At 43.7% G+C, this 24,025-nt stretch overlaps 1 protein-coding gene across 11 annotated transcripts in view; it reads right to left on the bottom strand.

Annotated features, from left to right (window-relative positions):
• Positions 1–353: 353 nt before the first annotated feature.
• LOC311225604 (plakophilin-4-like) overlaps positions 354–24,025 on the bottom strand; it is a 411,012-nt gene continuing 387,340 nt past the window's right edge. For 10 of the 11 annotated variants that reach the window (XM_084310973.1, XM_084310978.1, XM_084310977.1 and 7 more), the window contains 4 exons: positions 23,797–23,914; positions 13,162–13,293; positions 10,052–10,125; positions 354–1,066 (listed from right to left, as the gene is read on the bottom strand). In XM_084310973.1, the coding sequence (XP_084167099.1) occupies positions 806–1,066; positions 10,052–10,125; positions 13,162–13,293; positions 23,797–23,914 (585 nt within the window). In that variant the 3' untranslated portion in view covers positions 354–805. The remainder of the gene's footprint in view (positions 1,067–10,051; positions 10,126–13,161; positions 13,294–23,796; positions 23,915–24,025) is intronic. The other variant, XM_084310976.1, reaches the window with a different exon arrangement.

The following is a 24,025-nucleotide window of genomic DNA, read 5'->3' as shown; positions in this document are numbered from 1 at the left end:
GGCGACAGACTTCCAGCACTAAGTATGAATACAGTTCGACAGTCTGTACAAACTAACATCATTAGTCTTATACTAGTATTTTTTATTTGTTTTATTTTTTTCTTTACACATTTTCGAGTTCATGATCCATTTTGGCTTCTTGCACACATACACGTTCCCCCTGTCTCGACCTCTCGACCTCTTGACCTTTACTTCGACGTGACTCACGACCCTCACCATGCGACCACGGCTACAGAACTAACACGTAGAACAGGACGCACGTGTCTCTCTCTCTCTCGCTCTCTCTCACGACACTGTCCTGGTATCCGTCCCCCCCAAAACCCCTCCCGACCCCCCCCCCCCCGCCTGCATGATTCCATCTTCTTTATTCTCGTTGGAGATAAAAGATAATAAAAAATAAAAAAACTACATTCCATGATTCCTTCTTTGTCTCACATTCCGTCTTTCCATCTGTCATCTGTCACTCTCTTTTGAACTCCACCCCCAAAAAAACATTCATATTCTCTTTAAAAAAAACAAACGCACGCACAATTTAAAGTTCATTGAAAGTTCATTGAAAGAGTTCAACAGTTTTTTCTGTTGTTTTTTTATAGTGTGTGTCGTCCACCCCCCCCCCCCCCTCCCACACACACACCTCTGCTGCAAAGCAAAGATGTCCAGTGGCCTCTAGACTCCAAGCTCCCAACCCCTCCGGTTTCCTTGACAACCAGGAGTGTTGTTGGGACCAGTGGTCCTGTAAAAACCTAGTAACCGGTGTCTTTGTGGGGTGGGGTGGGGGTGGGGGCATCTCGACCAGCGTGGGACTCTATACCCAGGAGTCCGGGGAGCCGGGGTACTGCTCCGCCCGGTAGGAAGGCCTGCGCGTGCTCGAGTAGAAGTCCACATAGTTGGTGGTGGATTTGAGTCCGTGAGGCGGGTGGTGGGGCCCGTAGTCGGCCATGGTGGGGGGGTAGGTGATGACCTCCTCCATGTAGGGGTCGTCGTAGCCGTGGGGGGGCGACTGCAGGTGGTACATCCTGTAGGTGTCGTAGTTCCTCCTGCCCGGCTCCTCGCTGTAGTACACGGGCTGTAGGGGGCGGCAGGGAAACAACATCATGAGGAAGTGTGTATATAGATAGTTATTCATATTTATTATTGTTATATTGTAGAAATGTGTGCATTGAAATGTCTGTAAAGTCTCGACTACATTGAAAATGAGGGTGATCTCAATTGTAATTTCGAGAATAAATAAAGGTTGATGAAGTGCTGGTAGAGCCATGTGTTAATTATAATCAATAACATGCTAAATGGTGCATTTGTATAATAATAATAATAATAATAATAATAATACACTTTATTTGTAGAGCACCCTTCATATAGAAATTGCAGCTCAAAGTGCTTCACAACAGAAAAAAGACAGGCATAAAATGAGCACATAAAGTGCAGGATCTAACATCCCAACAGGCCACCTTGTTTATGGTTTGATTCAGTTTTTTTTTAAATAGACAATAATAAAAAGAGTAAGATAGAATAGTAACTAAAATAGTGCAATACGTAGTAGAATAGAATTTACATGAAATGAGCACATAAAGTGCAGACGTATACTGTAACATTTTGTTTTAAATACAAAACAGTTTTTTACAGTGCAATAAAATGCCCAAAGCGCTTTAGTTCCTCACATTTTACCCGTTCACTCACACATTCACACCGATGGCGTGCGACCATGCAAGGTGCCGACCTGCTCATCGGGAGAAATTAGGGGGTTAAGTGTCTCGCTTAAGGACACTTCGACACGCTGCCCGGGAGGAGAGGGAATCGAACCGGTAACCTCCGGGTTACCAGACGACTGCTGTACCTCCTGAGCACTGTCGCACAAGCTACAGTGGTATACTGTACATCAGGGGTCAGCAAATTTTTTTATTCAAAGGGCAATTTTTTTATGTTCTTGGTAATCAGTGTGCCAGGTCGATACAGGTTCATTTCAACCAGACACACACGCTTCACAAACAGCTTTTTCCCCACAGCAGTCCGAACACTAAACACCCTGGCCCACCCCATTGGACAGACGGGCAAGCATCCGAACTGAAGTGAACATGAACTGAATGAACTAACACTGACTGACACTTGTTATATGCGACTGTCCTGTATGTATTTATGTATTTATTGTGGGGATTGGGAGGTGGGAAGGGGGCGTTTGATGTTCCATGTTGATGTCCCAGTGCTTAAGTAACATGCTGTACCGCAAACGATTACCACCAACCATAGTTGTGTGGCATTAAAAGTATCTTGCATCTTGTATATCAACATTAAGGTTAACATTAAGTAAAATTATGACCACGTCAAAATGTAAATCTCCAACAGATCTGTAATTCTATTCCATCCATATAGGCAACATGCATAGCAATAGTATTAATAACCTTTTCCCTCTCGTAATTATATAAGAACGCTATACAAGAATGCTGCCGTCTTTATGAGATGCTTGCTTGCCATACCTGGACACATTCAGCCTGGTCTGCCTCATCCTTTAAAGTTGTCTCGTGTTTGGTCTCAAAATGTTTAACACTCGGCAAACAACAACAGACTAACCCTTCTGATTGCCTCTGACCCTGAAATATCAGAATCAGAACCATATCCCTGGTATATCAGTCAAACTACCATAAATAATAGGCTGTGAGGTCACTCGGCATGGGGATGAGAGGGATGAGAGGACACTCTCTTACACTTGCTAGCGTGCCCTTGGTTAAGATACCGCGTGCCAATGGTGGCACTCATGCCTATGTTTGCTGACCCCTGCTGTACATTAACACTTTGAGCGCCACGCCTGGTTTTCCGTTTTACCGGCTGAATGCCACCATCGGCGCCAATGTTAACGTTAATATCGCCTAATCTATGTTTTAAATTATGGCTATGTGTCTAATCTGCCCATCGCATTATCAAAGACTATTTTCCAGTCAGTGCTGTCAAGGCAGATTGTTTTTTTATCGCGTCGTTTCCGTTTTAGAGCATTTAGAAAAGCCCCAGTTTTGATATAAAAAAACAGCTCATTCTGGAGCATTCTATGAAAATCGTCTTTTAGTGGAATATTCCACAACGTTGATATTCGCCGGCCTTTTTATGAATCGTTTTCAAATAAACGCTAGATGATCAATATTATACGTGTTAACACGTTCCGTGCCACTCACGAGATTTCTCAGGTTTTTTTATAGGTGGTTGCTAGCCACTCACGAGATTTCTCGGATTTTTTTTTTTTTTTTTTTAAGCGATCTGAAAAATTATTGCATCACCCGAGTATAGCCGAGGGGCGCCGGCGATCACTGTGGAAAAAAGCGACCCCTGTCGTCTCCCAGATGACATAAGTGATTTTGGAATGGACTCAATGAAAATGAATGGGGAAAAAAATCCGGTACTCCACATTTTCCAGTTCACTGATCCAGCCGGGGTTACCACAGTTCATTCTGGAACCTCAGATCCCCGCGGATCATGGAGATCTACAGTATCGCGTTGGATCCATACACGTATCGATTTTTTCGAATGGTGATCAGGAATTGGAATATACCAGTTGGATACCATCTGATGTCAGGTAAGGACTCTATGTTATCAGTGTTAGGATAATCAGAGTAAGTTTGATGAAGTTATAAGCTGTTTTGTGAAATGTCTTCTTTCGGTTTCACTGTAAAAGTCTGTGAGGAAATCAACGGAGCGATTATCCGCGCGCGGCCGTAATGTGCTTGCGTGCACGTATAATATTGATCATCTAGCGTTTATTTGAAAACGATTCATAAAAAGGCAGACGAATATCAACGTTGTGGAATATTCCACTAAAAGACGATTTTCATAGAATGCTCCAGAATGAGCTGTTTTTTCAAAACTGGGGCTTTTCTAAATGCTCTAAAACGGAAACGACGCGATAAAAAAACAATCTGCCTTGACAGCACTGACTGGAAAATAGTCTTTGATAATGCGATGGGCAGATTAGACACATAGCCATAATTTAAAACATAGATTAGGCGATATTAACGTTAACATTGGCGCCGATGGTGGCATTCAGCCGGTAAAACGGAAAACCAGGCGTGGCGCTCAAAGTGTTAATGTACAGCAGGGGTCAGCAAACTTAGGCATGAGTGCCACCATTGGCATGCGGTATCTTAACCAAGGGCACGCTAGCGGGACGGGAATCAGCCTGGAATATATATTCACAGTAGCCAATACTCAATAAGCGTGATCGATATTTGGAATGGCGATCAGGAATTGGAATGATCTTTTTGGAGAACATCTGATCTGAGGTAAGGAATCTATTTTACCAGTCTTGGGATAATCAGAGTTGTATTCGCTGAGATCTCAGCGTTTGCCCTATGTGTGTGCGTGTGCGATCGCTGATGAGGAAATAAGATAATCGATTTTTCAGCTCGCGTCTCTAGCGTGCATACGTACACATATACTATCGATAATCTAGCGTTTATTTGAAAACTATTCATAAATAGGCCGAAAAATGACAACATTTTTGTGTATTCTAGAATATTCCAGTGAATGTCTTATCATGGAATCTTTATATTTTCCTTGAAAACGAGGGCTTTTCAAAATGCTATAAAACGAAAATGAACCGATAAAAAAACAATCCGCTTCGACAATGTTGACTGGAAAACGAGTCATTGATAAGCGACGGGCAGATTAGACACATAATTTAAAACATAGATTAGGCGTTTTTAACGCTAAAATTGAAGTGGATGGTGGGCATTCAACCGGTAAATCAAGATTAAGCAAGGGCACTTTCAGTGCCAATGACGAGAGATCTCGTTTTTAATCGCTATTTTTTTTATTATCGATTTCCATTAATCCTTTATTCACCAATGACGTGTTCCCACGTCATTCTCCGCCATGCGTAATCTGCCAATGACGCCGTAAGGCGTCTTTGAGATCAATATTTCAAAAATCTGTGATGGCAATCATATTTTACCCACGGAGACTTGGGATCTCCTGTTGATCTCCTCTCAACTCTCCAACGGTTCAAGAGCGCCATCTGGTGGCCGATCGGCGGATCGCCCAAACAGGAAGTGACGCGCCGGAAGTGGTGCTCATCCATATTCGGTCCGGGCACTCGCTATCGTTAGCGGGACTCTAGCTCGACACACTGGACAGTGATCAGTTGCCAATAACTCGATAAACAACATGATTTGGATGTATATACTATTATACAACCTGGAAATGGATCGCATATATCAACATCCCATAATCGAGAACTTTCTGCTCCACGCTGACCACCCAACGGTCAGAGGAAGATGCGGTAAGTTTCAGCGTGTTTGATTATTATTAAACGTATAATCTGCTCCGATATATATATCGCCCATACTAAATAAATTATTTAACGTCGGCCATGGACTTATAAACCCCCCCCCCCCCCCTCCGGTCACCAGCAGATGATGAGGCAGGACGTTTAGGACCTTGTACAATTGAAAGTTTTAATATGACGTCAATCGGTATCAAACTACATTTGATGATGTAATATATGTATTTATAGCTATAACTCGCGTTCTGCAGAATGCTGCAGAAAACGATAAAAACATATTTATACTTTAGACCGTATTTTAGTATGAATATGTGAATGAAAAAGTAGAACGTTGCTACATCCTAAACGATAGATACTTGACGTTGAATGGGCCATAGTAATGTCAATTTAGCAATACAATTTAAAAAGTTATAGCCCTGCAAAGAAGGGGAACATCTCCATAGACTTATAGTGGTGGCAGAGAGGGGATTAAGATCAGAATAATCCCTGGCAGATAAAGGGTTAATTTTTCATCAATCTAGCCTCACGTTACCAGTGGGGATCTGTCTGAGCTCGAACAGGGAAAATACCGCCCCCTATCGTCTCTCCGAATGGTACTGCACCCCATTGGATTGGATTGAATGAAACGCATGGAGAAAAAAAAGTCCTGCTTCCACATTTTACTCGTCAGACAAGTAACCGGAGACGATCCAAGTCATTGCCCACCACCAGAACAGCGGAGAATATGCGTTTCCAGTACCCAGCGTTGGATCAATAAACGCAATCGATATTTGGAATGGCGATCAGGAATTGGAATAATCTTTTTGGAGAACATCTGATCTGAGGTAAGGAATCTATTTGACCAGTCTTGGGATAATCAGAGCTATTTTCACATATATATCAGCGTGTGCCATATGTGTGTGTGTGTGTGTGTGTGATCAGGAAATAAGATAATCGATTTTTCAGCCTGCTTCTATAGTGTGCATAAGAACACGTATACTATCGATAATCTAGCGTTTATTTGAAAACTATTCAAATAGGCCGAAAAATTACAACGTGTTTTGTGTATTCCAGTGTATTGCAGTAAAGGGCGTTTATCACAGAATCTTTATTTTTTTCTGAAACTTTCAAAAAACTAGCGTTTTTCAAAATGGTATAAAACGGAAATTAACCGATTAAAAAACAATCCGTTTCGACAAAGTTGACTGCAAACAAGTCATTGATAAGCGACGGCCATATTAGACACATAGCCATAATTTAAGATATAGTTTATGCGTTCGCAAATATGAGAGCTCTGTCATTGAATCTAGCTGTGGCACGCAACGGGGTTCCTAGGCACCGCATGGCTGGCACGGAAAGTGTTAAGGTCCCCTGAGTTTGCTCTGAACAGGGTAAATCTGCATTTTGCTATGATGCCCCTCTAGCTCATGGAATGAACTCCAACAGTCCTTAAAGCTTGAGATTCTCTCCAACCTTTGTCAATCAAGTTGTACTGTGTTTTAATTGATTTGTTATCCTTACTTTTTGTCTCGCCTTGTTTCCTATTGTTGTGATTTTATATGCCTTTTCTTTTTCTTATTTCTGTATGTACTCGACGTGACTGTAAATGAGGGAAACCTCAGTTGCCTTTCGAGTTTAAATAATGGTTTGAAATGAAATGAAAACCGAAGGCGGTGATAACCAGTTCTTAGTGAAGTCACTCAAAACATCTGACTTTTTTAAGTAATAAAGTACTTTTATTTAAATTTTATTTATATTATTATAATATATTCTTTAGTTTACCATGTCTAAAAGGCTGTAGTCTGTCTCCCTGCCTACACGCCAAGTCACACTTTGTTTGGAAGGCGAGACGAGATCAGCGGAAGTCTGAATTGAATAGGGTATAATGTCCCGACTGTCTTCTGTGGTACACGCCCCGTCTAAGACACGGGATACATGACCCCCCCCCCCCCTCCACCTCGCTCTCTCTGTTATCGAGTGGCTGCACACGGACGTGTCCTGCAGAGACAGGTGCCGTGAGACGCGTCCCGCACCGTCCCTATTCCAGCACAGTCACATCCAGTCCTGCTCGGACAAAGGCTGACTCGTTGGATCGCTCCCAGACAGCCATTGTTCTGCCCACGGTGGAATACGCCTCAGTCTCCTTGTATTAATCTAGTGGAGCAGAAGAGCCGGAACTACAGAGCGACGCAGACAGACCTCTGACGAGGCAGGCTGCGTACCAATACGGCTGCACGATTCTTGCTAAAATGTGAATCACGATTTTTCTCTCTAAGAATTGAGATCACAATTCTCTCACACGATTCTTATTTTTTCAATAAAATCATTTATTGCACTCTTTCTTAAACAGACAACATAATATATGAAAGTGCCTAACTTAAACTTAACACTTTGATTGCCTAAGGCTAAATTCATGATATACCATAGGTTGCCAGCTCTATTTGTCTATGGATAAGTTCCCCTTATTTGCAGGGCTATAACTTTTTAAATTCTATTGCTAAATTGCCATTATTAGGGCCCATTCAATGTCCTATATGTATTGTTCACGGTGTATGAATGTTAAACTTTTTCATTCACATATTCATACTAAAATATGATCTAAAGTATAAGTATGTTTTCATCTCTTTCTGCAGCTTTCTCCAGAACGTGATTTATAGCCCCAAATGCATTATATTGATGATCAAATACAGTTTGATAGCAATCGGCGTGATATAAAAAAATCCAACTGGACGGACTTCTGGAAGTTACTACACATCATCTGATGTTGACCGGATGGGCGAGGGGGCGTTTATAATTCCGTGGGCAGCGTTATACCATTCATCTAATGTGGGTAAAATGTTCATCAGATCAGTTAGTATAGAAGACATTGAAAAATAACGCTGAATCTTACCGTATCTTCCTCGCGCCGTTGGGCGATGAGCGTGGAGTATACATTTTCCTATTATGGGATGTTGGAATACCCGGTCCATTTCCAGGTTGTATAATGGTATATACGTCCAAATCATGTTGTTTATCGAGTTATTGGCAACGGATCGCTATGTATTGTGACGAGCTAGAGTGCCGGGACATATACCGAGTGCCCGGAAGTAATATGGTTGAACAGCACATCGTCCAAGTAACTTCCTGTTTGGCGATTGCGCCGATCGGCCACCAGATGGCGCTCTTGAACCGCTAGAGGGTTCAGTGGGGCTTTTTGGTGGGTCTCAGGCCAGCGGATGGGAAATATGAATCCGATCACAGATTTTTGAAATATTGATATCAAAGACGAGTGACGGCGTCTTCGGCAACTTGAGCATGGCGGGGAAGGACGCCTAAACTCGTCTTCTGGCAGTTAAAGTGTTAAGTGTCTTGTAACATACAAAATAACTCAAGTCAGAATCGTCATCATTTAAAAAAGTTAAGTAAAAAAACAATGTAAATAATTTTTGTAATTAATTTTAATAAAAGATTTTAGATTTCGTCATAATTTAGAAATGAGATCGCATAGATCTATGAATCGAGATCGCAATTATTTTTCAATTCATCGTGCAGCCCTACGTACCAACACTGCTGCTGCATGCCTCGGTCCACCCCAGACCTCTGACGAGGCGGGCTGCGTACCAATACTGCTGCTGAACGCCTCGACCCAGACCGCTGACGAGGCGGGCTGCGTACCAATACTGCTACTGAACGCCTCGACCCAGACCGCTGACGAGGCGGGCTGCGTACCAATACTGCTTACTGCTGCTGAACGCCTCGGTTCAGCAGCTGCGCCCTCCATAGCCTGGCCCCCCCCTACCTGACTGATCTTCTTCTTCCCTACCACCCCATCTGTTCCCTCCGGTCCTCCTCCACTGCCTCCCTCACTGTCCCGTCATCCAAACTTAAAAACGTTGGTGATCGGGCCTTCTCACACACTGCACCCCGACTCTGGAACTCCCTCCCTCAGACCATCAGAGACTCCCCCACACTCTCCACCTTCAAATTCCGCCTCAAAACCCACCTGTTCTCCCTAGCCTTCAACCCCCCCCCCTCCAACCTGTTTGATGTTTGTTACTGTGGCTCTATGTTTCTGTGTATCTCATGCTGCTTTCCCCTGTTTCCCCCATGGTCTTATGTTCCTTTTTTGTTTCTTTGTTTTACTTTGTTTCTCTGCCTATTGTCAGCGACTTCGTTTTTTTTTATTTTTGTTTTTTTTAACTATCTTTTTTCCCCCCTCCTCTTTTTCCGATTTTTCTCACATCCCACTGTTAGTCGTTATGCCAATTCCCAACTCCCTTCCTGGTTGTTGCGCACCCCCCCTACTGTTGGTCCGGGAGGCCGGAGACTATCACATGCTATCCTCCGACACATGTGCAGCCAGCCGGCAGCCAGCCTGGCAGCTCAGATTCTTACTGGGAGAGTGTAACGTGTGGAAGGTCACACTACCTCCCTCCAGATCCTTCCTTCGCTGAGCAGGCGCCCCGACCGAACTGTAGGAGTATTTTTCTGTTTACAACGCCCAGGACCCACCCATCAGCTTTCCCACCCTCTAATACTGCCAATTGTATTAGTACGGACGACCAGCCAAACTGAAAACAATGTGGAGAGCTGGGATCGAACACGCGAACCCAGCGTCTCCAGCATTGACTTTGGGTTCTTGAGAAGCGCTATATAAATAAGATTTATTATTATTATTATTATTAATACTGCTGCTGAACGCCTCGGTCCATCTCTCCTGGAGGAACGCTTGATTTGTAACGACTTCATCTGGCAGGGAGAGACGCTGAAGCGCTGGCTTTGACCAAAACGTACATTCAGAGCGACAGAGAACGGATTGATTCTATTCACCTGAGTTCTTCTGGGCTCTTCTCTTGTAGGAGAGGAGTAGGTCCCCATGTAATATGGAGAAGGTTTCCCAGACCCTGAAACAGAATATGAATATTAGAACACATCAAACTACACATCACACTATACACCAAACTACACATCACACTATACACCAAACTACACACCAAACTACACATAAAACTACACATCACACTATACACCAAACTACACATCAAACTACACACCAAACTACACATCACACTATACACCAAACTACACATCACACTATACACCAAACTACACATCAAACTACACATCAAACTACACATCACACTATACACCAAACTACACATCACACTATACACCAAACTACACATCAAACTACACACCAAACTACACATCACACTATACACCAAACTACACATCAAACTACACATCACACTATACACCAAACTACACATCACACTATACACCAAACTACACACCATACTACACATCAAACTATACACCAAACTATACACCAAACTACACATCGAACTACACATCACACTATACACCAAACTACACATCAAACTACACATCACACTATACACCAAACTACACATCAAACTACACATCACACTATACACCAAACTACACATCAAACTACACATCACACTACACACCAAACTACACATCACACTATACACCAAACTACACATCAAATGATAGCACTTTCTGCAAATATGCTTCCCTTAATAATAATAATAATAATAATAATAATAATAATAATAATAATAATAATAATAATAATAATAATAATAATAATAATAATAATATAAACCCCAGTATATTAGGAGCTCAGCAGATGCGCTTTGATGAAGCAGTAAGAAGAGTCGGGCAGCAGTACATGTTGTTTACGAGCTCACAGGGCAGTATATTTCTTGGCAGATTGTCCAACCAGTGGAATCTTAAAACAAACGTCCCATTCCTCTGTGTGGTGGAGGAGGCTCCTCTGTGTGGTGGAGGAGGCGGCACTGAGGCTGAAGCTCTCTCCAGCTCCGCAGTCTGCAGGACAGACAGACAGACGGACAGACAGCCAGCAAGCCAGCCAGCCAGTTAGCCATCCATCCAGTTAGCCAGCCAGTTAGCCAGTCAGTTAGCCAGCCAGCCAGTTAGCCATCCAGCCAGTCAGCCAGTTAGCCAGTCAGCCAGCCAGCCAGTCAGTCAGCTAGCCAGCCAGTCAGCCAGTCAGTTAGCCAGCCAGCCAGTTAGCCAATCAGCCAGTCAGTTAGCCAGCTAGCAAATCAGCCAGTCAGCTAGCCAGTCAGCCAGCCAGCCAGCCAGTTAGCCAGTCAGCCAGTTAGCCAGTCAGCCAGCCAGCCAGCCAGCAAGCCAGCCACTTAGCTAGCCAGACAGCTAGACAGCCAGCCACTTAGCTAGCCAGACAGCCAGCCACTTAGCCAGCCAGCCAGCCAGTTAGCCAGCCACTTAGCTAGCCAGACAGCCAGCCAGCCAGTCAGCTAATTAGCCAGCCAGCCCGTCAACCACTCAACCAGCCTGTCAGCTGAAACGTCAACCAATCAACCAGCCTGTCAGTCGAATCGTCAACCAATCAACCAGCCCATCAGCCAGTTAGCCAGCCAGTAAGCCAGCCCATCCTTCAACCAGCCAGTCAGCCAGTCAGCCAGTTAGCCAGCCCGTCAACCAGCCAGCCAGCCAGCCAGCCAGCCAGCCAGACTAGGTTGTCTGGGCACCCCCCCCCCCCCCCCCCCCCCCCTCCAGCCTGCTAACAATGGCAGCTTTGTGTAAAAGTGCCCAGCAAAGTGAAGACTCACTGATAGCCACACTCTGCTGCCAGGCAGGCTCTCTCTCTCCACCACAACAAATGAGCTCAAACGCTCCTCTTCAAGCTCCACGACGTGTCTGAGAGCAAGCAGGCCTCGCTGGGAGTGATGGGAGAGGAGTGGAGAGGGGGAGGTGGTGGAGAGGGGAGGGTGGTACGGTGGTGGAGTGGGGGAGGTGGTGGAGAAGAGGGGGAGGTGGTACGGTGGTGGAGTAGAGGGGGAGGTGGTGGAGGAGAGGGGACGGTGGTAGGGTGGGGAAGCGTGTAGCTTATTCCCAGCGGAAGAGTACGTCGCGTGCTTCCGCGTTTTCTCTGATTGGCCATGACGCCCATGTGACCACGGCAGCGCGAGAGAGCTGCAGCGCGGAAATAGGCTGTCTATTGCCTCGCGCTGCAGCGCGGAAATAGGCTGTCTATTGCCATTCTCTAAGACAAACTCTAACCTTAACCAGCTCCTTAACAGCGCCTAAACTTAACCCTTCTAACCATAACCAACTCCGAAACAATGCCTAACCTTAACCTTAACCATGCCTAACCTTAACCATAACCAACTCCGAAAGAATATTGCCATTCTCTAAGACAAACTCTAACCTTAACCAGCTCCTTAACAGCGCCTAAACTTAACCCTTCTAACCTTAACCAACTCCGAAACAATGCCTAACCTTAACCTTAACCTTAATGCCTAAACTTAACCGGCGAAAGAATGCATGTTAAAATTTTATTTTTTTTAAATTAAAGGGATTCGAACTTGTTACCAACGGACCGCAGGACCGCAGCACTGCCAGTTGAGCTAAGCTTCGAATGAAAATTATCGGGGATTGCGGCTACATAATGCCGCAAGCTCTGCCGCAAGCTCTGCCGCTCCGCTCCGCAGCTCTGCCGCTCCGCTCTGCGGCTGCCGCGCCTGCCGCGGGGCGTGTCGCAGCCAATCAGGGAAAACGCGGAAGCACTCGGGCGTACTCTTCCTCTGGGAATAAGCAATAAGCGGTGGGGAAGGTGGTGGAGGAGAGGGGAAGGTGGTACGGTGGAGGAGAAGAGGGGAAGGTGGTACGGTGGTGGAGAGGGGAAGGTGGTACGGTGGTGGAGAGGGGACGGGGAGACGAGGCGTGGAATCAGTTTGCAGGGCGGAGAGGGACGGGATGGATTCCAGGCATCGCAGAGAGCAGCCCTGAGGGCAACCTTTGATTACAGTCTGCTGCACACGGCAGATACGCTTTCAGTCAAACTCCAAAGGCTTCGCCGATCCACAAGTTATCCACACACACACACTGCGATGGGAAACGTATGTACAGTGAGCTTACAGTACCTGTATACTGGTTTTTATGTACACTGCCATCCCCTTGGTAGTTATAAAATTGCATAGTTGGCTGAGCCCTCTGGTAATCCGAGCGCTGCTCTTTGATGCCCAGGATGGCAGGAGACGAGGTGGCGCTGCCTGCTGAGGAGGAACAGAAGCGGATCAGAACATCGTCAGAACTCACTCACTCACCCCTGTTACACTGCTGTACATTACATGTATTTATATTATTTTGAATACAAATTAACACATGACTATTCTTTTGAATACAAATGAACACATAATGACTATTCTTTTGAATACAAATAAACACATAATGACTAATCTTTTGAATACAAATAAACACATAATGACTATTCTTTTGAATACAAATAAACACATAACACAATTCTTTTGAATTCTTTGGATTTCAAGATGGGTTTTTCGTTCTTGATTTATTGTGATCTTTCTTCTTGACTTGTTTAAAGAAGACTTGTCCAGCCCATGGGAACATTAACTTGTGATTGCAGGCTTTACAAATACATTTGATTTGATTTGAATACAAATAAACGCATAATGACTTTATATTCCTTTGAATAGAAATAAACACATAATGACTATTCTTTTGAATACAAATACATAATCACAAATGTACATCCTGTATCCCTTGTATTAGATTAGGTTAAAATGTATTGTCATCATACAGCACAAGTACAGTACAACAAAAAGAAGTTTGGCATCCAACCAGAGTGCAAATGTAACAGTAAAGTTCAACAGTAATATACAATGTACAGGTGATTAAACTGGGTATAAAATATATAAATTAGTATTACTGAGTAATAGTGCTAATCAGATGTATGTACAAAGTTGTAGTATTAATATGTACAGTGATACAGCTATAAAGACACTATGGTAGTAACTAGTAAGTCATACTGACCAGCAGCCTAACTAGTAAGAGTAGGTAAGGGATATGTACAGATATAGATATAGTATTAATATGTACAGTGATACAGAAATACATATATTTTTAATGGTTATTTGGCTGGTATATCTATGACAGCTAAACAAGATTATATTGACCACTTCCTGTTCCAGTACAGAAGAAGAAATGCAGTTTAGTGTCCAAACATAGAATCTCTGACGATGTCGTCATGGAAACCAGAGTTCATTAAGTGCACAAGACTCAAAAAGCTACACCCTCCTACACAGAGAGTTGGATGACGTTTCACCGTCAAACATCTCTGCCCAAACAGGAAGTAAACTAACTGGTGCTACTTATTATCCCTTAACATGTTGAATACATAACATTATATTATATTGTTGTTCCCCCCATATTTTTTAAAGACTCTTCACTCTTGTATAAATAAGAACCGAAAATGAGTTGAAAAAAGTGAAATAATTTAATTTCACTGTTCATCTGTACAGCCTTGTTTATTCACTGTGTCCATGGAAACAACGATGAACGCAGCCATAAAAGTATAGAAAAGATAGCCTGTGTACTTTTCTGATAACTACATCACTGCATAACTCGTAAATGTTCAGACAAACTTAATTTCAGGTTATTGTTTATGCACCCAATATCTACCCTGACAGTCTGTCAGCAGTAGCTTCAACAGATTGTGAGATGCTTTAGCATAACCCTGGGAAAACAATCAATGAATATCTTTGCTACAACAACACTGAGCTGGGTCGTCCATTGTGTATATTGCCATATTAATGATTTAGTTTGAAAGTGCAGTGTCCTCGGAACACCACAGGGTGGAGATACAGTACCACACAACCTGCTACTTGAATCTGCTGCTGAGCATGATTACATTTTATTTATGCATTTATTTATTTATTCATTAGATGGCTAGATAGCTACCTCGCTAGCCTCGTGTTAAACATACTGTACTATTATATCATATTCACTGTTTGCAAACTTTATGCAACGCTAGCGACCATAACGCCTGCTAGCATAACATTCGCTTTCTAGTTTTTTTTTACTGTAGACTTTTCTCAACAAACAACAAACTAGTTCCAGGTATTATTCAGATTGAGTGTTAAGGTTGAATGCAAAATGCACGGAAACATGAATAAATGCTCCTTATCTTTATTATTATTCTTTTTTATCTTTGGCCGTCGGCCATGGTGGTATAGAAGGGATAATGGGCTTCAAGCTGACATTAACATATTTTAATGGACTCAGTGGAGGCAGCCGTCTGCCACTTCGCAACGGAAGGTTCACACCTCCGTCTCGTCCATTAAAATATGTTAATGTGTGACTCGTCGGGCAACTATCCTTTAATGGGACATACAGGAGTGTGAGGAAGATGCTGTGTTCTGACGGCATCGTTTGAATCAACATTCCAGAGGAAGTTGTACTGAACAGTCCAAAAGAGATGAAAGAAATGTTAAGTCTTTTTTTTTTTAGCTGCTAACCCCAGAAAAACATGATGACAATACATTTGAATCTAATCTAATGTATGTGAGTGGTAGCCAATCACCATCCCCGTCGAATGTCCCTTGTCAAGTCACGGAACATTGTTCAGGTGTTGGTCTGCACTATAGGGAGGTGTAGTCTGACATCACTTTGGACTGCCCACGAGGTCCACCCCTATAGGGATTTATTATTGGGAAAATGGATTATCGGCTATTGTTTTTTTTTTTTTTTTTATTTATTTATATTTTTGCACAAATCTTCCAAATATTCACAAGACATCTTTCCACAGCATAATATGCAACATCCAAGATTTGTCTTTTTTTCTTCTCGTAATAACATACAAAACATACAAAAGACTCATACAAACATATTAAAAACTGACATGGAAATGAAAAAAGCACTTACAAAAAAAAACCAACATTACTATACATTGTGCATATATACCCCTGATGCACATACGTTACATGTAGACCGATCTACCTGCGAGCAGGTATGTGCTGCATCTTCTATCGGGATGCCATCTTTCTCAATAGTGCATGTGAGAGGATGTGTCTCAGATATATGTAGGTGTGCGTGAGAACATGTATGAATGTGTGTCTCAGATATGTGTATGTGGGTACGTGTCTCACGTAAGTATGTGTGTATGTCTCATACATGTGTGTCTGTGCATCTCTCAGGTACGTGACTGTGATCCTACCTTTTGTGTGTGTCTCGTATCCATGTACGTCTCTGCCACATGTGTGAGTGTATATCTCAGGTGTGTATATGTATGTGCGTCTCAGCTATGTATGTGTGTGTGTCCCATATGTATATGTATATCCCCTATATGTGTAAGTGAGAGCTTATGCTTCAGATATGTGTATAAGTACGTGTGTGTATGCCTGCTTCCTACATGTGAGTATATGCGTGCAGCGTGTATGTGTGCCTCTGGCATGTATATCCCAGCCATGTGCATATGAGTGTGTGTAATTCAGGTATGTACACATACGAGTATGTGTGTCCTAGACATGCGTATGCGGCTAGATATGCGCATGTGAGAGTGTGATAGAGAAAGTGGCCATTCCATAGATACACCATCCGGACATACAATCTATGCATATACATACATAATACAATATAAAGTATAGGTACCATCAGGTCAGATCCCATTTTTCACATTCATCATTGATAATACTGAAACCCCACCTTAATCATTCATCCCCAGACCGTTCAGTCAGGTGTAGAAAACTGTCCCATACCTCAGCAAAGATATCCTCTCTCCCTGCAACTCTATATGTTACCCTTTCATATGATGCTGTCCGGAACATTAGTTCCATCCATTCTTTAAAAGTAATATCAATGGGTGATTTCCAATGTCGTAAGGCAATTCTACACCCCGATATCATGGCCATTCTATACCACATTCCCTGGTATTTAGGTAGTTTAATCTCTTTCGGTACTATACCCAAAACACATGCCATTGGGGAGTTATTCACCTTTACATTCAAAACTTTACTTAGGAATATCACAATTTGATCCCACATTTTCCGGACTTTCTCACATTCGTATAACATAATAGTAAAGTGCCTGTCTCCTTCTCACATCTCCAGCAGATGTCACTGTCCCTTAATTTTTGTCTGGCCAGTTTACTAGGCGTCCAATAGCTTCTGTTTAAAACTTTGTAAAAGATAAGTTGTGATCGTGCCTCCCGCGAGAATTTACCCCATTTGGACACCAGCTTCTCCCATATTTCCTCAGTAATATCCTCACGTACATCGTTCTCCCAGCTCAATCTCAGACCCGCCAACTTGGGTGCATTGTGTTCCCTTATAACATCATAGAATCTTGACGCACCGCCTTTCCTACACCATCCTTTATAAAATATTTCTTGAATTGCAGTAATCGGGCCACATTTTGGCCTTCCCATTGATGACGATATACAAGGTCTAATATGCAGGAATCTATAGACGTTTTTATTATCTATACCAAAGTCCTTTCTAATATCCTCAAAAGGTAATACCCCATCTTCCCCGGCTATATCACCTAGTACATGTATCCCCCTTTTAATCCAGTCCTCCCATATGACTGATTTCTTACCAATCTTTAGTTTTTTATTATACCATATAGAGGCTCTTGTAGTTAGATATGGGCTATCACTATTCAGCCTGTGCGACTGATTCCAAGTTTCCCTGGCAAACGCCATTAGAGGGTTCTTAAAAAAGGTATAGGTCTGTCTGATTGTGTCAGGAAGGATTCCAGAGATGAGGGATATACCATTTCCTCCTCCATCTTGACCCAAGCAGGTGCCTCCTCAGTCGAGTGGTTCAATTTGGAGAGCTGGGAGAGTGAGAACGCGTAGTGATACCAATCTAGCTTAGGCAGGGATAAGCCGCCATCTTCCTTTGCTGCATACATTTTGGCCCGACCAAATAGCGGCCTTTTGCCCCCCCCCACAAATATACATTAATTATCTTGTCATACTGTTTGAGTAACTGAGTCGGGAGGGTCAGCGGCAGCATATATAGGATATAATATAATTTGGGAGCCAATATCATTTTTACTAAGTTTACCTTCCCAAGGAGGGACATATTCATCTTGGCCCAATTCTGGGTCAGAGCACTAACGTGTTAGATTATATGGGCAATATTGGATTGCACTACCTCTTTCAGACCTGGGATCAGCTTTATTCCTAGATATATCAACCCTGACGGCATCCACCTGAACTGCCATCCCCTCCTAATAGCAGAGGGACAGCACTTAGAGAGAGGCATTGCTTCTGACTTGCTCCAGTTGATTGTGTATCCAGATATTTCTGAGAAGGACTCGATAACAGTTCCAATGACCCCAGCTGCTGTTTGGGGATTGCTGGATACCAATAAGATATCATCCGCATATAAAAAGAGTTTATGTTCCACCTGTCCCGCTATTACCCCTTTGATGTCTTGATTAGTCCTTAGTGCGATAGCAAGTGGTTCGAGGAAAAGCGCGAACATTTGGGGAGAAAGCGGAGAACCTTGCCTCGTCCCCCGTCCTAGGTTAAAGGGCGAGGATACGATCCCGTTAGTCAAGACAGAGGCCATCGGATTTGTGTACAACAGCTTTACCCACCCAGTAAACGATGGTCCGAATCCGAAGCGCTCTAGCGTGTGAAACAAAAATGCAAACTCCACCTTATCAAAGGCCTTTTCGGCGTCCAATGAGAAGGCCACTGTAGGCTCTACATCATTCCTAACCTTCCACATTATGTGTAGGAGTCTGCGAATATTATCAGCTGAGTTTCTCCCCTTCACGAAACCCACTTGGTCTGAGTGTACCAAACTTGGTAGTACATCTTCTATTCTATTTGCTAGTATTTTTGCTAATACTTTTTCTTCCAAATTGCTCAGGGATATAGGCATATAGTTCCCACTTTTTCTGTAGTAACGTAATAGTGGCCGATCTCAAGCTAGTGGGCAAGCTCCCTTTTAACAGTGAATCTTGATATACTTTCAATAGTCTTGGAGAAATTATATCACTGAATTGTTTGTAGAAATCGGGAGTAAACCCATCGTCTCCTGGCGCTTTACCTAGTTTAAGGCTATTGATTGCCGCGTGTATTTCCTCTATCGAGACCTCCCCCTCCATTGACTTCATTTGTTGTTTCGATAACGATGGTAATTCAATCTTGTTGAAGAACGCGTCCATTTTTACCTGATCCACCGCCGCCTGTGGGGTATATAAATCCTGGTAAAAGCACCTGAAAACATTGTTAATTTCCTTTTTGTCTGTAATAATTTCGTCATCCTTATTATAAATTGAGGATATAATATTTTGATTTTGCATTTGTTTAACCCGATTCGCTATTATTTTACCCGCTCTCTCCCCTTGTTCATAATATCTTTGGTTGGTCCTAAATAAAGCATATTCAGCCTTTTTTTGGTATATGTTGTTCAATTCATATTTGGATTTGTTCAGATTTCTCCACGTTTCTGGGTCTGGTCTCTGGCTGTGCTGTTTCGAGAGTGCTTTAATTTCTTTGTCCAATGCTGTCATTTTCTGTTTCTCTGCCCTTTTTAGTATTGCACTGTATTGTATGAGTCGTCCTCTCATGTATGCTTTACATGTGTCCCACATTATGCCACTATCATCTATTGACCCTTCATTAAGTTCCCAGAATTCCTTAAATATAGTTCTAATGTATGCACATGACACTTCGTCATTCAACATTAGGTTATTGAATCGCCATCTCAGGAACCGCTGCCCCTCCTCTATGGATGTGATTACCAACTCAACTGGAGCATGATCAGATATTACAATGTTCCCTATCCTACTATCTGCTATTTGTTCTACCAGCGTGCTAGAGATCAGGAAATAGTCTATTCTAGAGTATGATATATTGAAATTTCTTTATTGGGAATAACCCCTTGAGATGAAACCATCTCGTTTTCAAGGGGGTCCGCAAAGACAATACAAAGTTATTTGACAATAATGTATAACAAAAACAACAAACAACAAATAACAAACAAAAAAACTAGACAAAACAAAACAGAAACAAAAACAACAAAACAACAGATTAAGCAACGCCAGCCAAGAAAATAAAGTAATCCAAAAATAAAAAGCATAAGGTATGAGGCATGTGGGTGAGAGTAAAACGTGTAGTCTCTTTCCTGTGGGTTGAGAACCCTCCAGATATCCACTAGGCCCAATTCATCTATCAGTACACCGACCGCCAGTCTCCCTGCGTTGTCAGCGGTCCTGGGTTGAGATGATTTGTCCAGCAAGGTGTCTCCAACCAGGTTGAAGTCCCCCCTATGATTACGTTGCTATTCCCTATCTTCCTAATCACCTCACACACTTCATAAAAAAAGTCTGAGGACGACACGTTGGGTGCATATATATTAGCTAATGTAGTTCTCTGTCCCTCCAAATCTGCATCCAATATAACCCATCTCCCCTCATCATGCGAGAAACTGTTGTGCACCTTAACGTCTGTTTTTTCTCACTAATATTGCCACCCTCCTCTTCCTAGAAGAGAACGTATAATATAATATTTGTCCCACCCAGTCCCTCTTAAGCTTGGCCGACTCTTCCTCATTCAGGTGTGATTCTTGAATTAGTGCAATATCCGTCTTTTTTTGTTTCAAGAACGTCAGTACTTTTTTTCTCTTAATGGGATGATGACATCCGTCTATATTCCACAATACTATTTTAATCAGCCCCATATCCCTTGTAATGTATCTCCCCTGTGCAATCCAGCATGTAATGCTTCTATGTCTGGGGCGCTATATCCCATATTTCCATATCTAGGACCTGAGACTGTGATGATATATATACAACAACATAGTATATGATGAAATAAAAAGGAACATATAAAAACATAAATACATTTCCCCCCCCCCACATTTACCCAAGCTACGTTCGATAGGACCCCAGATAGAACAATTGTACCCAGGGTGAGATCGATACTCACCCGTGCACTTTGGTCCCCCTCGTCTACCAGAGGAGTGCATTTGGCACAAGGCAGTTTGCCCAAAACTGTGCCCCTACTATTTTGTATACCCTAATGTAACGTATGGCTCACACTGTAGTCTATATACAGTGTGATCAACTCAACTGAACTTATCAAGATGGTGACGTTTTTTCTTTTCCAACAATTAACATTTGTATATCCCCTAGATATATATTGGTACATTGCAATTTCTATGTCATAGCCATATTGGACTGTGGTTCATTTCGCCATCCCTTTTTTATCTATCCAGGATATTTCCCTTCCCACGCTTATAGCATATTTTTCTATTTAGTGCACTCTATTTTCACTTAAATTTTTTTAATTCTTTTTTTATATATTGGCACTTTGCGATGTTCGTTATTCTACGACGATGCCCCTGAGACTTATCTGTATTCACGTGTTTCTTGACCGTTATCTTAATTGTCCGCCTCCGACTGTCCCTGTCTGAATCCCTGGAGTTTCTCCCGGTACCCGTGATGCTCATTGCCCTGCTGTGCGGGACCTCCATTCTCCGTCGCCTGTATGTCGCCTTCCAGTCCCGTTGTCTTCCCACTGTCTGCCAGGTACAGCCGCAGTATCTCCTCTCGATCTGGGTCGGCAGGAGGGTTCACCACGGTGATCTGATATCCACGTCTTGCCATATCCGCCGTCGCCTCCGCTGCGTTCTGGTATAGGCGGGTGCCATCTTCGTAAAATACCCTCATTTTCGCAGGATACGGTGTCTGGAACTTGAGATTCTTCTCCTTCATTATTCTCTTGGCTTCGGCATATTCTCCTCGCTTCTTCAGTATTTCAGTGGGGAAATCATGGTCGACATAGAAGCGTTCATTGTCACATGAGACGTTTTTCTTCTGCCACGTCCGGCGTATTATCTCTTCCTTCATTTTGTAGCTCCCAAACTTAACCACGATTGACCGTGGCTTCAGCTGCGGGTTGTTAGGCCTTGGGGCTAATGCCCGGTGTGCTCGTTCGATACGAAGGTCCATGTCATGAGGCAGGCCAAGTGCGTCCTTAAACAGGCTGTCTAGAAATCCGTGCATGTCTTTTCCCTCTTTCTCCTCTGGGATACCGTAGACCCGTAGGTTCTCCCTCCTCGTTCTGCCCTCCTGGTCGAGCAGTTTAGCCTCCACGTCAGCCTGCCTCTGCATTAGCTTCTTGATTAAAACCGTTGCCGCATCAAGCACATTTTCATTTTCTCCGATTCTCCCCTCCGCTTCACCGAGTCTGTTGTTAATTTTGTTCATCTCATTTTTTATTTCCCGAAATTGACGCTCATTGTCTCTTCTGAACTATTTGAGCTCCTTGTAGATGTTCATCAGCATGGCCTCTCGCTCAGAGTCATCGTCGCCATCTTTTTCTCCCGTTGTATTGCCATTCTCTGCCATTCCGTCGTCTTTTTCAGTTGTAATCGTGTTCGCCCTACGTCTTGTGATAGCCCCTTCTTTCATCCCTATTAAATATATACCCTGGTGTTGTCAATAAATGTTTTCCGGGGCTATATAATTTTGCTGTCGGGGAGCTCGTGAGTTAGGCTGCCATGTTCTTTCGCTGTCAAACCGGAAGTCGATTATCGGCTATTGTAACAATTCTGCCTCATGAACATTGAAAAGCTTTCCATCTTTGCACAAAATGAGTTCCCTTCTATCACTAACATTATTGTTTAAGCTTTTTTGGTTGAAATAAAATTTGGCGATTTTTCTTTTACGATTAATTGCGAATATTTTCATGTTGAGCTATAGATTGTGGATGAATACACACAGAAAGGTACACCATGCAAATGTTCATGCTTTATTTGTTTTAAACGAGACGATTTAGAAATGGACAATGGGGAAATACGTTGCAATTTTGCAAGGTGGACCGGCCGGAAACAGCAATGACGTAACCACTACACCTCCCTATTTAGGCTGCTGTAAATGAGCCCCCCCCTGTAGCGACCCCTCTAGCCTGGTGTCCATCGCGGCTCCGGTCTCTCAGAGATAGCTCAGCGTACCGGGGTGGTTGACGGCCCTCTAGCCTGGTGTCCGTCGCGGCTCTCGTCTCTAAGCTAGCTCAACCTACCGGGGTGGTTGACCCCTCTAGCCTGGTGTCCGTCGCGGCTCTCGTCTCTAAGCTAGCTCAACCTACCGGGGTGGTTGCCTGGTGTACGTCGCGGCTCTCGTCTCTAAGTTAGCTCAACCTAGCCTGGTGTCCGTCGCGGCTCTCGTCTCTAAGCTAGCTCAACCTAGCCTGGTGTCCATCACGGCTCTCGTCTCTGAGCTAGCTCAACCTACCGGGGTGGTTGACCCCTCTAGCCTGTTGTCCGTCGCGGCTCTCGTCTCTAAGCTAGCTCAACCTAGCCTGGTGTCCGTCGCGGCTCTCGTCTCTAAGCTAGCTCAACCTAGCCTGGTGTCCGTCGCGGCTCTCGTCTCTAAGCTAGCTCAACCTACCGGGGTGGTTGACCCCTCTAGCCTGTTGTCCGTCGCGGCTCTGGTCTCTAAGCTAGCTCAACCTAGCCTGGTGTCCGTCGCGGCTCCGGTCTCTAAGCTAGCTCAACCTAGCCTGGTGTCTGTCGCGGCTCTCGTCTCTAGGCTAGCGCAACCTACCGGGGTGGCCATCGCGGCTCTCGTCTCTAAGCTAGCTCAACCTACCGGGGTGATTGACGGCCCTCTAGCCTGGTGTCCGTCGCGGCTCCCATCTCTAAGCTAGCTCAACCTACCGTTGCGGCTCTCGTCTCTAAGCTAGCTCAACCTACCGGGGTGTCCGTCGCGGCTCTCGTCTCTAAGCTAGCTCAACCTACCGGGGTGGTTGATGGGGGACATCTGTAGTGTGCTGGTGGGTAGGGTGGGCTGGGACTTGAACCTGTCCCGTTCCAACGTTGACACAGGAGTGAGGAAGTGGTTTTGGTTCCATCCCTCCTGTTAGGAAGCACAGAGAGAAGAACATGTGCTGAGCAGAAGAAGGACAGCAGTCGTCACAAGATGCATCTGATTTCTGAACACAGATCTAGTATTTGGAAGCTTGCTATG

The sequence above is a fragment of the Notolepis coatsorum genome (genome assembly GCF_963971535.1).
Source record: "Notolepis coatsorum genome assembly, chromosome: 3".
Lineage (NCBI taxonomy): Eukaryota > Metazoa > Chordata > Actinopteri > Aulopiformes > Paralepididae > Notolepis > Notolepis coatsorum.
This window is presented reverse-complemented; position numbering and strand designations above follow the sequence as displayed.